Source organism: Chelonoidis abingdonii, chromosome 6, assembly GCF_003597395.2.
Source record: "Chelonoidis abingdonii isolate Lonesome George chromosome 6, CheloAbing_2.0, whole genome shotgun sequence".
Lineage (NCBI taxonomy): Eukaryota > Metazoa > Chordata > Testudines > Testudinidae > Chelonoidis > Chelonoidis abingdonii.
The window spans coordinates 37,525,146-37,539,503 of record NC_133774.1 but is presented as its reverse complement, the minus strand read 5'-3'; the positions used below and the strand labels follow the sequence as shown (position 1 = coordinate 37,539,503).

General features: G+C 43.9%; 1 protein-coding gene across 5 annotated transcripts in view; it reads right to left on the bottom strand.

Annotated features, from left to right (window-relative positions):
• Positions 1–14,358, bottom strand: part of GPBP1 (GC-rich promoter binding protein 1) — a 79,283-nt gene that overhangs the window by 14,403 nt on the left and 50,522 nt on the right. For all 5 annotated transcript variants that reach the window (XM_032785427.2, XM_075066959.1, XM_032785426.2 and 2 more), the window contains exons 5-8: positions 6,932–7,055; positions 4,954–5,183; positions 4,104–4,170; positions 1,321–1,505 (exon numbers count right to left, since the gene is read on the bottom strand). In XM_032785427.2, coding sequence (XP_032641318.1) covers positions 1,321–1,505; positions 4,104–4,170; positions 4,954–5,183; positions 6,932–7,055 — 606 coding nt within the window. The remainder of the gene's footprint in view (positions 1–1,320; positions 1,506–4,103; positions 4,171–4,953; positions 5,184–6,931; positions 7,056–14,358) is intronic.

Below are 14,358 nucleotides of genomic sequence, written 5' to 3'. Positions count from 1 at the left end.
ACGCTTGCGGCACATGGTGCAAGCCTTAAATCTTTGGGCCTGCGGCTTGCCCCACAGCCCAGGGCGGATGCTGGAATCCTCCAAGCACCTAATCTATTAAGCGTCCAACAACAATGAAATGCTAACTAACTGGTAACTGATAACAGCTATGCAACTCTTAAGGCTGAGAGCAAGACGTTGTTCCAACACTGCCACAGATAGTAAGAAGGAACTGGAGGGGGTCAGGCCAGCAGGGGCATATATGCATGGTGCAGTGGCACTACTCTGGCGGGGGCCCTGCCGGCCCGTGGGGAGCCAGTAAGGGAAAAAGTTTCCAACGTTTGTGCACGTGGGGCGCGCACACCTAATGTGGAATGGATGTGAACAAGCACTTGAAGAATAGTTTACATTTGATTTATGAATCATTTGGCACTTATTATATCTATACCTTGTTCTGTTATCTAAACAGACAAAATTAAATTCAAAAGCTGTGTGCAATATTTTGTATATCTAGCACTGCAATATTAAAGAAATCATTTTCAATAACTCAAAATATTTTTCACCTTCAAACAATTAATTCCATTACATATAAAGCATGTAAATTCCTGAAGTGAGGTAAGAATGAACCTAACACGGAGGCATGGCTTCATTTAAAAAAGACGAAAATGGCACTGGTGATCTACGTTTATTTTCAATTACTTCAATAACAAATAGGCTCAGTTTTTTTTTTATTTTATTCTACTGCCAGCCCTGCAAATTCAGGTTGAGCTCTGAGAGTCAAGCTGCATTATTTCAGTCAAACCTTACCAAGAGTACTGCAGACCAAATTACGCCCTAAGTAATACCTGTGCTGACCCTTTATCTTCTCTCTTAACTCATTCAAGGTAATACACATTAAAAGAAATAATCTGACCTACTCATCACACTGGTGGATTCTAAATTTAATCAGAACCACCCCAGGGGGGTGTCTTTATGGACAAACTTGATTAAAGCCTCTACTGCATGCATGGGGGGCAAAGGAAAACGTTAGTATGTATTAAAGGATTGGATAGAAAAATACTGAAAATATATTCACATTACACAAATCAGTTGTGTCCCTTCAACTTTCACCTGGAATACACTGTTCGGTTCTTATATCATCCTACCTCAAAAAGATGTAGCAGAAATAGGAAGGGTCTAAATACAGTTCAAAAAAATGTTCAGTTACTTTTTAAGCATAACCATATTTAAACATGGTAATGTTACATGAAGTAGTACTCCCAGATATGAGACAAGTGCATCAAAAGCTAGCACACATTTCACAGATGACTTACTCATGTTTCCAACAGAGTTCAAACTTACCTTTGCAGGTGGAGTAGCAGGTTTAGGGACTAATCCTTTATAAACACTTGTACCAGTTCCATTCTTAACTGGCTGTGAATGAAGACCTCCTACTACAGGGAATCCAGATATTTGTAAATCTTTTGTATTACCCTTTTTAATGACCAGCATTCTTGGAGATCTAGATTTTGGATTCAGAGGATATTCTATACAGAAACAAAAGCAACATAAAATAAATCAGAGAATGAGACTTCTCCCTAATGTTTCAGGATACAAAATGTTGGGTGGCAGTGTGGTCCAGCGCAAAGAGGCCAGGGAATCAGAAACTGATGAGTTCAGTCTCAGACCTGCCAATAACTCATTGGTGTAGAGCAAGTAAAATAACTGGTCTGACTCTCAGCTGCCATACCTACAATACCCTACTTACCTCACATTTTTTGTGAGAATTAAAAAACGTGAATTGTTGTTTACATACACAATTAATGTTCTTGAGAAACAGTGCTAAATGTTTACAAGCGTTTTCTTCCTTTGGGTACATTACTTTGCTAATTCAAAACCAGAGACAGGGTTTGATTTTGGTAATTTTACATCTGAATGTTCATATGAAAGCTATATAGCTGCTGAGAGAAGACATTTTTCCTGCTTATTTTATCAACAACTGGCCAGGGCTAATTAGTCTTGCACTTGCTCCTGAATGATGGCTCATAGCCTAAACTAGAGGAACAACTCTCCCACATGAACAGAAGAAATATGGCACCCTTGAGCTCTAGAGCAATAAGTGTCTCTCTCACACATTTCCTGTTTCAAGTTTGTTATTTTACCTCAACATGCCTCAGTTGTGGAAAGTATAATAAAATGCACTATTTGCATTTACCATCTACTTTAGGGGTGAGATTTTATTTGAAAGACAGTACTTTTAAGGTCATTAACCACGTTTGCTTAGAGACATGGCATTTCTCTATAAAATACAACTCAAATAAATGAACATAAGAAATTATCACACTAATTAAGTCTTTTGCACTGAGGCATGCTGCTAGACCTCTTTCATTAAAAGATATTGGATAGACTATTTTCAACTCTAAAGTCACTACTCCATTTCTATTAGAGAAGCTAATTTAGGGCTCATCTACATAGAGATGTTAGCACAGAATAATCAAGGGTATGAATTTAAAGCCCAACAGCTATTCCAAACTGGCTCCCTGATGATGCTAAATTGCAAACTGGTGCTCTTAGTGCAGATTAAGTGTCCACATGGAAAGTTAGAGTAGCATCAGCAAAACCAGTTTATGTGTAATACACTAGCAAAGGCTGTCTAAAAGTAAAATCATTATGCTGTTCCTTTTATTGTTGGTAAGCTTTAGTAAATTAAGTATACTATTTGTTATACAGTAGTTGAATATTTTGTTCTTGTAGAATTTAACTTTATGTGAACTCATTCAGAGCATGGAATAAGCTCTTGTGCCATATTTACAAAGTGAAATAAAATAATGGAACAAAAATTATATTCCATTTTGATCCAGACTTTAATATGTAATATATCTACATGAACTACAATTTCTTCCAATTGTCTTGCAGGTTAGTTCTCTCTTAATTTAAAGGCTATTCTTATTCCAATTTAAGATTTCCAAGTATACTTTTAAGCTTGCAATTGCAAAGGCTGTAATGAAGGATGAAATATGCCATTTCCCTCTAAAATCAATTAACGCACCGCAACAGCAAGTTATCATTGTAGTTTACGCTCATATGTTTGGCAAATTAAACTATTTCTTGCCTTTCTTGTGAAGATCAATCCGATTGTAGCCTAACACTCTGGAAAGCTCATTCTTCAAATCTAACTGACCTGTTTCCTGTTCCATTCATGGTAATAAGTTTGCAAGGATCTAGCAGTAGTTATATAAGAGAGGGTGGTCAAACCGTGACTCACAAGCCACATGTGGCTCTTTTACCATTAAAGTGAGTCTCATGGAGCCCTCCCTCCTCCCCCGCCAGCCTCCCCCTAGACTGGAGGGGGAGGCTCAGGAACTTTGTCTTGCAGCAGGGTAGGGGCTTCTTCCCAGCCCGGGGGTGGGGGGGAGAAGAGGAGGAGGGAGTCATCTTGGGGGTTCAGCAGGAGTCGGGCTACAGCCCTAAGCCCCAACAGGCCCCTCCTGAGGGGCTGACAGATATGCTGAGCCCCGGTCCCCAACAGGTGTGCCCCAGCTCTCAAACTTCTGATTGTCAGAATAAGAGTCCATCTACTCAGAGCCCTTCCTTTCAGGCACCAGAGGCCTTTCCAACTTTCAGCAAGACAAGGGGAGAGATGCACGCTTCCCCCTGGACAGCTGTCTTTGCTATCTCATAGGCCTCCTGCCAGATCCCACCTCCTTCAAAAGTCTTACCTTTAACATCTTCCAAGACTGATCCAGAAACATTCTTTTATAAAATCTCCAGTTGGCAGTCACACAACACTTGGTCAACTAACCCCTCTTCATCATGTGCCCTGCCTGGAGACCAAATCCTAGCAACCCCTTGACCAAAAGGTGCCTTGCAGAAGTGCTGACCATGCCTGTGCTTACAAACTAATGTTCTGTTACACAATTATAGGCAATAAGCACGGTTTTCATAAAGGAAAAGTAAACTAAATTTTAGTAAGGTCCAGAGTCCTTTTGACTTCAAAATACATGTTTGTAACAAACAAACTTGTCCATTGTTCTATCCAGGAAAAAAAAAAAAAAAAAAACACCCCCCTCTTTCCATGTTTTATTTAAAACAATCATCTCCAAACCTTTACTATATTTTCTATCCAAACAATCAAACACACTTACCCCATACACCTCCTGCTAAAGATTTATTCTGGTTTGGTTCTCTCTCATATTCAGGATTCAGAGAGGGCTGAAAGGAAAGGGTTTTTTAAATTATTGCTTAGTTGGCTCATATTTCAAGACTGATTATGAATGAAATTTAGTATTGGAGAACTGCATTAAAATTCATTTCAAATGTGAGATCCTTTGTCAAAAGAAATCAGTTCTTAAATAGAAAGGACTGAGGACAGACCCAGTTTTGTTTCTGAAACAGACCAATACTTCAGCTGAATGTAAATTACTGTATTTTCCTCTGGTGCCTAATCCCAATCCAATATCATGTCCTTCTCACACACTGCAATCAATGCCATTTTGTGGACTGTCCAGAAAAAAAGAGGAGAATGGTGTTGGTCATCCAGAACAGAAAGGCTCAAATTCTCCTACATCCTGCAATTTCCAGGTTTCACAACTCAAGAGGAGGCTTCCAGCCTGGGTTTCTACATGGCAGAAAGGCTACTAACTTATTCTACTTCCAGTTTCTGAAAAGAAAGTTGTGTCGAAATTATTATATAGTACTTGCCATGGTAAAGTATTGTAGTGAAGGATTTGGATCAGACCTATATCCCAAAAGCCATAATCTCTAAACAAATTAAATGAGTACTATACACAATAGTACAATTATAATAATAAAAGGAGGTAAGACTAGAAACAAGTTAATGGATAAACCACCAATGCCCTCTTAACTATGGAAAGGGTGATCTCTGTATAAGATGAGCTGTAACTGGTGAAATCTCATGAAGTAGCTTGCATAATAGACAAAATGGCACTTGAAGAAACAATGAAACCTTGTTTATTATAATTACAAGTAACTTACAAAATCCTCAGCCTCAAATTGCTTGGGTTCTTCCTTGTCTTCCTTTTTCCCAGTTTCATTGTCAGGTACATTATTTTCATGCAGCAGTCCTTGGCTTTTTCCAAAGTGGAAAGTGCTGGTACGAGAGCGGGAACCTCCACTATGGTATCCTCCCCCACGATGGTGTATGTTTTCTGTCCCATTCCTGCCTTGTGAACGCCAACCATTTTTCTCTTTTCTCCCAAAATGTCCTTAGATTTTTAAATTTAAAAAAATGGAATTACAAGCAGTTTTGAAAGAATTTCTACGTTGCAAAATTGATACAGAAAGTTAAAAATCATGAGTGAATCAAATAACATTCTATGCTCATTCTGGATCTGATAGTATAGTGAGTTTTTCACTCGTACAGGCAGCAGAGTAGGATCTCTACCCTGTACTAAGGAGAAGAGCTCGGTTTCAGAACAAGACAAAAAACAGGTGGCCCCAAAGGAGCTTGGTCTGAATTAAATAGTGTCAGGCTCCTCTCCTGTTTGCTCATGTATATGTTGCTGTCACCAGCATACGCTAGCTGGGTATTAATACTGCTCCTTTTCAAAAGAGCAATACAGTGCACCCAGTGGCACACTGCTCTAACCAACCCTCGGCCATCCTACCTGCCCTGAAAGAACTGCTCTTGTACCACATACCCCTTGCACTGCTTCCATTCTCCATGCCTCCACTGTCCTAGAGATTCAGCCTTCCTACGCTAAAGCATTTGGTGTTTGCATATTAAGAAAGGACAGAATGTCTATAGGTAAAATACTCCTGAGGGAATTCTTTGACAAAAAGAATTTTAAATTCTGAACACAATTTTAAAATTCTGCAAATTTTATTTGTCAAATAAAGGTGGAAGCTCCAGCATCGCATTGGAGAGCACAAGCCACTGGCTGCACAGAGATGGGAGATCTCTCCCATGTCCCCTCTGGGACATGGACTCAGTGGTGAGGTTGCACCTAACCCCGACACAACACAAGGACTGGACCTGCCCCAGAAACACTCTAGGGCCCTGCCCCTCCGCGCCAAGTGCACCAGGTGTGAGCAAGCAGGCTCAGCAAGACAGGATCTAGGTGTGGAGGGGCTTAGTATGTGGAAGATCCGGGTGTGGGTTGATAGGGTTCTGTGTGGTGCAACCTGGGTGTGGGTGGCTCAGTGGGGAATTCGAATATGGGGGGGATCTGGATGCACAGGGGCTTGTTGGGGGTTCTAGGTGCAACAATAATGGGACTCTGCAGGAGGGTCCAGGTGAAAGTGGTTGGGGTTCTGCATGGAGGTTGGGGGGGAATGGGGAGATAGAGCTCAGCAGAGGGGTCTGGAAGTGGGAGTCTCAGTGGGTGGGGATCTGGGTTGCTCATTGTGGAAAGTTCTGAGTGCGGGGGGAGTGGGGCTCGGAGGGGTGGGATCCGGGTTGCTCATTGTGGAAGGTTCTGAGTGCGGGGGGAGTGGGGCTCGGCAGGAGGCTCTGGATATGAGGGGGTTCTGAGTGCGGGGGGAGCTCCCTCTATAAAGGATCCCTACCCCTGCAGCTGAGGAACAATGGGCACAGGAAGCACGGGAGGCGGGGGCGGTAGTTTGCAGAGTTTCCTACAGCTGGGGGAGAAACCTAGGGGTGGGTCTGACATGGCCCCTGATGCCATGCTGGGGAAGAGGAAGTCCCAGCCCAGCCAGGACTAGCAGCTGAGCCTGGTGAAGGGTAGGAGCCACCAGCCAGGTCTTCCCCAGTCCCACCCCCTTCCCCACAGTGATTTACCTAACAGCTGCCCTGAGCACTCAAAGCATACTACTGGGTAAGGTCACATGACCACTCGTGGCTTCCCTTCACTTCCACGTCAATGTCAAATCTGCGGGGGACAAATGCTGCACATGCGCAGTGACGCAGAATTCCCCCAGTAGTAAAAGACATTAAAGTGCTACAAAGCTTACACACAGCACTGACAGATGTTATTTAGAAACAAAATTATACCTCCATTAGGACGTCCAATACTAGGATCAAACCCATCTGAAGAGTTGTGTCGTCTGCGGTTTGCTTCATAACGATTCTCTGTCCATGATAAATTTTCAGAATGCTTTTCAAAATTCAGTGATGACTGGAAATGAGCACAAAGAGTATATTAATGAACATAAGAATGGCCATACTGGGTCAGACCAAAGATCCATCTAGCCCAGTATCCTATCTTCCGACAATGGCCGATGTCAGGAGCTTCAGAGGGAACGAACAGAACATGTAATCAAGTGATTCATCCCCTCTTGCCTGTTCCCAGCTTTTGGCAAACAAAGGCTAGAGACACCATCCCTGACCACCCTGGCTAATAGCCATTAATGGGCCTATTGAACTTATCCAGTTCCTTTTTGAACCCTGGAGTACTTGTGGCACCTTAGCTCTGGTCTACACTGTGTGTTTAAGGTCGAATTTGGCAGCGTTAGATCGACTTAACCCTGCACCCGTCCACACGACAGAGCCCTTTAAGTCGACAAAAATGGCTTAAAATCGATTTCTGTACTCCTCCCTGATGAAGGGATGAGGGCTGAAATCGACATCACCAGGTCGAATTTGGTGTAGCGTGGATGCAATTCGATGGTATTGACCTCCAGGAGCTATCCCAGAGTTCTCCATTGTGACCGCTCTGGATAGATCTTTGAACTCAGATGCACTAGTCAGGTACACAGGAAAAGCTCCGGGAACTTCTGAATTTCATTTCCTGTTTGGCCAGCGTGGCAAACTCAGCAGTACTGGTGACTATGCTCCCCCTATCATCGCCATCCCTGAGGTTATCACAGATTAGAAGGCGAAAAAACCGCACTTGCGATGACATGTTTTCCGAGCTCATGTAGTCCTCCTACACTGATAGGGCACAGTGTAATGCATGGAGGCATTCAGTGGCAGAGGCCAGGAAAGAAGTTCTGTGTTTGCTTAACGGCAAAAGTATCATGCCTTGCTAGCGATCCTGCCCAAGCCAGGTCACTGTGTCACATGCATTCCGTGCTGTGTCAGCCTTGGCAGGGGCATGACCACTTTGAGCAGGAAGGCCATAGATATAGACATTGGATTAGGTAGCTTCCGTAGCTAGAGAAAACATTCCTGTGCGTTCAGCAAAGTCTGTGGCAAAAAAAAAAAAAAGAAGCCCCATAGTGTAGCGGTTATCACATTCACCTAACACACGAAACATCCTCGGTTCGAAACCGGGTGGAAACAGGTCACTGTTCCTTTTTCTGACTCCCCTCCTGCATTTTTAGTCTTAGAACAGACTGCGCTATGAAATTTTACTTTGAATTATATCAATTATGAGTTAAATAATATGGAAGCTCTCTCTACAAAGTCCCGGGTTCCTTACCCTTTCAGCTGCTGTGATAAATTAACATTTTTGTTAGGGGTGGGGGAAATTTTTCATGAAGTTTTTTATAGGGACTAAATGCTATATAGGACTCTGAAATAATCTTAACGTGGCCCATAGAGTGCAATCCTTCATAGACTCTAGGACTGGAAGGGACCTCGAGAGGTCATCGAGTCCAGTCCCCTGCCCTCATGGCAGGACCAAATACTGTCTAGACCATCCCGCATAGATATTTATCTAACCTACTCTTAAATATCTCCAGAGATGGAGATTCCACAACCTCCCTAGGCAATTTATTCCACTGTCCAACCACCCTGACTTATGTTAGGAACTTTTTTCGCTAAATGTCCAAACTTAAAATTCTCCATTGCTGCAGTTGTTAAGCCCATTGCTTCTCTGTTCTAATCCATTAGAGGCTAAGGTGAACAAGTTTCTCCGCTTCCTCCTGACAACATCCACTTTTCAGATTCCTGAAAACTGCTAAATCCAATGTCCCTCTCAGCTTCTCTCTTTTCCAAACTAAAACAAACCTAAAATTCTTCACAGCTTCATCATAGGAGAGTTGTACAAGACCTTCTAATCATTCTTGTTGCTCTATGCTCCTGAGACATTCTCCAATCTCTCGCACATCCCTCTTGAAATGCGGTGCCCCAGAACTGGGACACAATACTCCAGTCATGAGGCCGATAACCACCGCAGAGGTAGAGCGGAGAGAATGACTTCCTCGTCGTCCTTTGTTTACAACACACGCTGTAATGACGCAGCCTCAGAATCACATTTGCTTTTTTTGCAACAGTATCACACTGTTGACTCATATTTAGTTTGTGGCCCACTATGACCCCTAGATCTCTTTCTGCCATAGAGATTTCTCATTCCACAAGTTGAACGGCTCTTTACTACTGTCCAGGCTTCATAAGCCATGGGAGCAAGGGACAGGCTGGGGTAGGTGTGACCGCGTGGTGCTGCTGGCTGGGAGAGAAGCCTGAAGCAGAAGCCTCCAGCTCGCATGATATTCCAGGCAGGACTGAATCTCCATGAGACAAAATGTAAAAAACAGAATGACCTGGAGTCACTCCCATTTGGTGCTCTAAGAGGAGAATAGCCATGTCTGTCCAGGCACCCCTGATCAACCTCACTGAGGTCTGCCAGCTGAGTGGGGCTGAGTGGGACCCTGGCTGGCAGGAGCCAGCGGATGGAGCCCCAGACTGGAGCTCCCAGCAGACAGCACGCTGAATGGGTCCAGCAGACGAGACCCTGGAAAAAAGGCAAGAAACGATTGTCTGCCGTTGCTTTCACAAAAGTTGGGGGGGCCTGACTACCCGAAACCACCTGTGACAAAGTTTTTGACCCATCAAGGATTGGAAGCTTAACCCAGAATTCAAACGGGCATCAGAGCCTGCAGGAACTGTGGGAGAGCTACCCACATTGCACCGCTCTGTAAGTTGATGCTATCCACAGTAGTGAGGATGCTCTCCACCGACTTAATGCACTTACTGTGGACATACGCAATAGACCGTATAAAATCAAATTCTAAAAAATCAACCTAATTTTGTAGTGTAGACATGCCTTTAGAGACTAACAAATTTATTTGGGCATAAACTTTCATGGGCTAAAACCCACTTCATCCGATGCCCTGTTATAGACTAGGCCTTCACAACATCCTCTGGCAATGAGTTTCACAGGTTGACTCAGCACTGTGTGAAAATATACTTCCTTTTGTTTGTTTTAAACCTGCTGCCTATTAATTTCATTTGGTGATCCCCAGTTCTTGTGTTATGAGGCATAAATAACACTTCCTTATTTACTTTCTCCACACCAGTCATGATTTTATAGACCTTGAGTATATCCCTCTCTTAGTCATCTCTTTTGTAAGCTGAAGAGTCCCAGTCTTATTAATCTCACCTCATATGGAAGCGGTTCCATACCTCTAATCATTTTTGCTGCCCTTTTCCATACCTTTTCCAATTCCAATATCTGTCTCTGAGATGGGGTGACCACATCTGCATGCAGTATTCAAGATGTGGGCACACCATGGATAATAGAGGTAATATGATATTTTCTATCTTATTATCTATCCCTTTCCTAATGATTCCCAACATTGTGTTAGTTCTGACTGCCGCTGCACATCGAGTGCATGTTTTCAGAAAAACTAACCACAATGACTTCAAGATCTCTGAGTGATAACAGTTAATTTAGACCCCCATCATTTTATATATATATATAGTTGGGATTATGTTTTCCAATGTGAATTACTTTGCATTTACCAATATTGAATTTCAGCTGCCATTCTGTTGCCCAGTCACCCAATTTTGTGAGAAACAAAACAGAACAGTCTATTAGGATCCAATAAAACAAGTACTTTTGGTTATGACAAGCAAAAAAAACATATGGGAAAGTTGACAACAGGAAGTTTCTTTAACCTCTCTCTCAATTCACCATAGGCCACGTATTGTGGCAGATCCCAGATAAACCAGAAGGGAGAAGGAGCAAAGATTTTTGATTCCAGTAAAGAGCACTGCTAAACCGCTTTAAATTGAAAGTATTCAAGCAAGTCAAACCAATGCTTTTACTAACACTCATGTGACAGATATGGCAGTTCTCAGATATACTTGGGAAATCTTACTGAATTAAGTTTAAGTATCTTTGGGGCACATTGCATTAAATGACAGGTTTCAGAGTAGCAGCCATGTTAGTCTGTATCCGCAAAAAGAACAGGAGTACTTGTGGCACCTTAGAGACTAACATTTATTTGAGCATAAGCTTTTGTGGGCTACAGTCCACTTCTTCGGATGCTGTAGCTCACGAGAGCTTATGCTCAAATAAATGTGTTAGTCTCTAAGGTGCCACAAGTACTCCTGCATTAAATGAATGATTTATGTATTATTGTGCGCCAGGACTGTATGTAATCTCTCAAGTGAGGAGAGGTAACAGATGTGAGACCTGGAGGTTCAAAAGGACTGTACTAAACAATGGATTTTTGGATTAAAAAGTGTTAAGTGGTTTTCCTGGGGAATATCTAGGGGGAAGTGAATGCAAATTCTTCACAACTGATTATGCAAGAACCTAGACTATGCAAGATATGCCCTGATGTGTGGCCCATTGTCTGCTAATCACCTGCTACATGAGGCGAAGATCAAACTCCCAAACTGTATAAAGGAAAGACTGAACTATTCATGGCTGTTCCGAGTCTGAGACAGCTATGGACTTGTAAGCATGGGGGAAACCCAGTGGTGCGTTTTGGAAGACTAACACTTACCCGAGCCCAAGGTTGGAATTGGGGGTGATCTCTGGTAAATTTTTTAGCATGTGCATAGGTTCTTTCCTATGGTTTCTCTGTAATGCTTTCACCTTAAGAATAAATGTGCTTACTCAGGAAGAGCTGTGTGGTAACATGAGACTGCTGGCAATTACGCTGTTCGTAGTCTTTGGAGAGAAAGTAAAGCACAGACATTGGCCTGTTTAGGCAGTCTGGCTTGCTCAGGATATCACAGCTTAGTCAAGGAATTGTGCAGCCAGGAAAAACCCTGGTCAAGAGGGAGAGACAAGCGGGTCTGTGCCCAAGAGAGATAACAGCTGCAGCCAAAACCCTAAAAGTGGGCTCCCTTGGTTGACCACAGAGGGGGAATACAGATACCATTGGCCTGACTTGTGACAGCTCATTCTTCAACAGAATGAGTAGGAGTATGCATTACATCATTTCTCTTTGCTACTACTTTTAAGTAGTAATGACTTTTAAGTAATGACAGCATTTTGCTAATATGGCCTCCTAAAAATAAAGGACATTTTTTAAAAAATTAACTATTCAGAAACAGCAAAAAAAAATTATTTTCCCCTTGACATTTTCAGCGGTTCAATCCATTCTATGTGGACCTAAAACTTCTTATGCATCTAACAGAATGCAGCCACAGTGTTAGGGGGTGGGCAGGTATACTTTTTTTTATTGCAAAAAGTGTAAGTAAAAAGAGAAGTTTTCATATACCACAGATACTTGGAAAGTCAGGTTAAGGAACATTTGTGTACATTTTTAAAACACGTTATGGGAGCAGCACAAAACCCACTAAATGATAATGAGGGGTTTGCCATGCATTGTTAAAGCCATGTTTTAGAAGTTTAGCACCTACACAGACTGCACAGAAAAACTGTAGGTTTTTAATTTTGCTCACTCGTTTTTATAAGACATTAATTTCTGATAAAACTATAATAAGTGGCAGTGTGACATCTCAGGAGCTTTAAGAAGTGTCAGCGAGGAAATTCCGAATTTATTTTTATTTAGTGCTAGACACTAAGAATGAGACACTGAAAGCAGCAGCACTGTTTTTAAAATAAATGTTTATGGCAGCCTACTGTGTTACAGTGAAATAGACAACATCCAACACAGGGGAGGCCGTTACATTACCTTTTAGAACTTCATATAAAACGCAGCCCATTAAAGGGTGCCTGAACAAGGTTGCCATGTGTCTTTATACTACCACAGTCACTTATTTCTTCATGAACGGTGTTAGACAAGAGAACGCTGGCAGAATTTCTCTACAAATTCCAGCTAGTATAGGAAAGGTGACACGATCCTCCCTACATCCCTCCTGGGAGGAAAAAAAGAGTGGGGAAAAAAGGAGGGTGGAGCCATTGGTTTGTTATTGTAAGGTGGAGAGAATCAATTCCACTAAAGACTCCACTTCCTCATTTGAGAGGAGACAATCTGACTAGCTAAATTCCCTCTAAGCCAGGGGTTCTCAAACTGGGGGTCAGGACCCCTCAGGGGGTCACAAGGTTCTTACATGGAGGGTCGCGAGCTGTCAGCCTCCACCCCAAGCCCCACTTTGCCTCCAGCATTTATAATGGTGTTAAATATATTTAAAAAAGTGTTTTTAATTCATAAGGCGGGGTCACACTCAGAGGCTATGTGAAAGGGGTCACCAATACAAAACGTTGAGAACCACTGCTCTAAGCTGTGCGGTCGCGCAGCAGCCTATTAAGTGCCACAAAGGTGCTCAGGGCTGCAGCAGAACCAGATGCCTCTCCCCCAGCCCCAGACCTGCCACAAGAGGGAGAGGTGCTCCTTCCCTGGCCCCAGCCCAGCCCGGGGGGAGGAGTGCCCCTCCCACAACCTCAACCTGGTCCCAGGCCCAGACCTGCTACAGCCAGGGTAGGAGCACCTTTCCCCCCAGCTGTGGCAGCTCCCCATCTGGCCAGGAACATGGCTTTAAGCAGCGGTGGAGACACTTTCATGGAATTCTTAGGAAAGGGACTAGAGCTGAGAGAAATCTGACTTCGTGTCCCCCGGAAATCCCAATATTGGACCTCTTTTTCCTGTCCCCAACAGAAGGAGCAGGAGGGAGCGCAGGCTGCTGCTCACTCTGCAGAGGCTCCAGCCAGCATTGGTGGGAGGCAGTGCTGCTCCATGCTGCTCTTGAGAGGGGCAGTACCTGACAGGCCCGGCCCAGACCTAGCTTGCAGAGTGTCAGAGGAGTAGTGCAGGCACCGCAGTGCCTTCGGGTTGCACTTTCCAGCCCTGTTCTGTGAACGATCACTAATAAGGGCTTGATCCTGCAAACACTCACCACAGCACAGCACACAGCCACTGACCCCAAGGGGGCTGCACATCTGGAAGCACCTGGACGTGGGTAGGGCTCAGGTGAAGCCCAGGTTTGTGCTGGCCCATTGCATAGAACGGAAACTCATCCTCTGCCTAATGGTGGTTGTAGAAGCTACTTGCGATGCTCCCAACAGTGATCCAAGAGTGGGAGCACAAACCTCAGATGCCCCTCCCCCAGCCCCAACCCAGTCCCACCCAGGACCTGCCGCAGGTCAGGGGGGAGGGGGGATGCCTGTCCCCCCCAGCCCAGGTGCTGCTGTGGGGAGAGAGAGTTGGGGGGAATCCTCTCTCTGCACCATAGCCCCAGGGCAGCCTGCACCCCAATCCCCTCAACCCCTGCCCCACCCCAGGGCCCAAACTCCCAGCTGGACCCCTCACCCGCCTGTATCCCAACCCTCTGCCCCAGCCCTGGGCCCCTCATCCTGGCCCCACCCAAGAGCCTGAACCCTCAGCCCCCAGTACCCT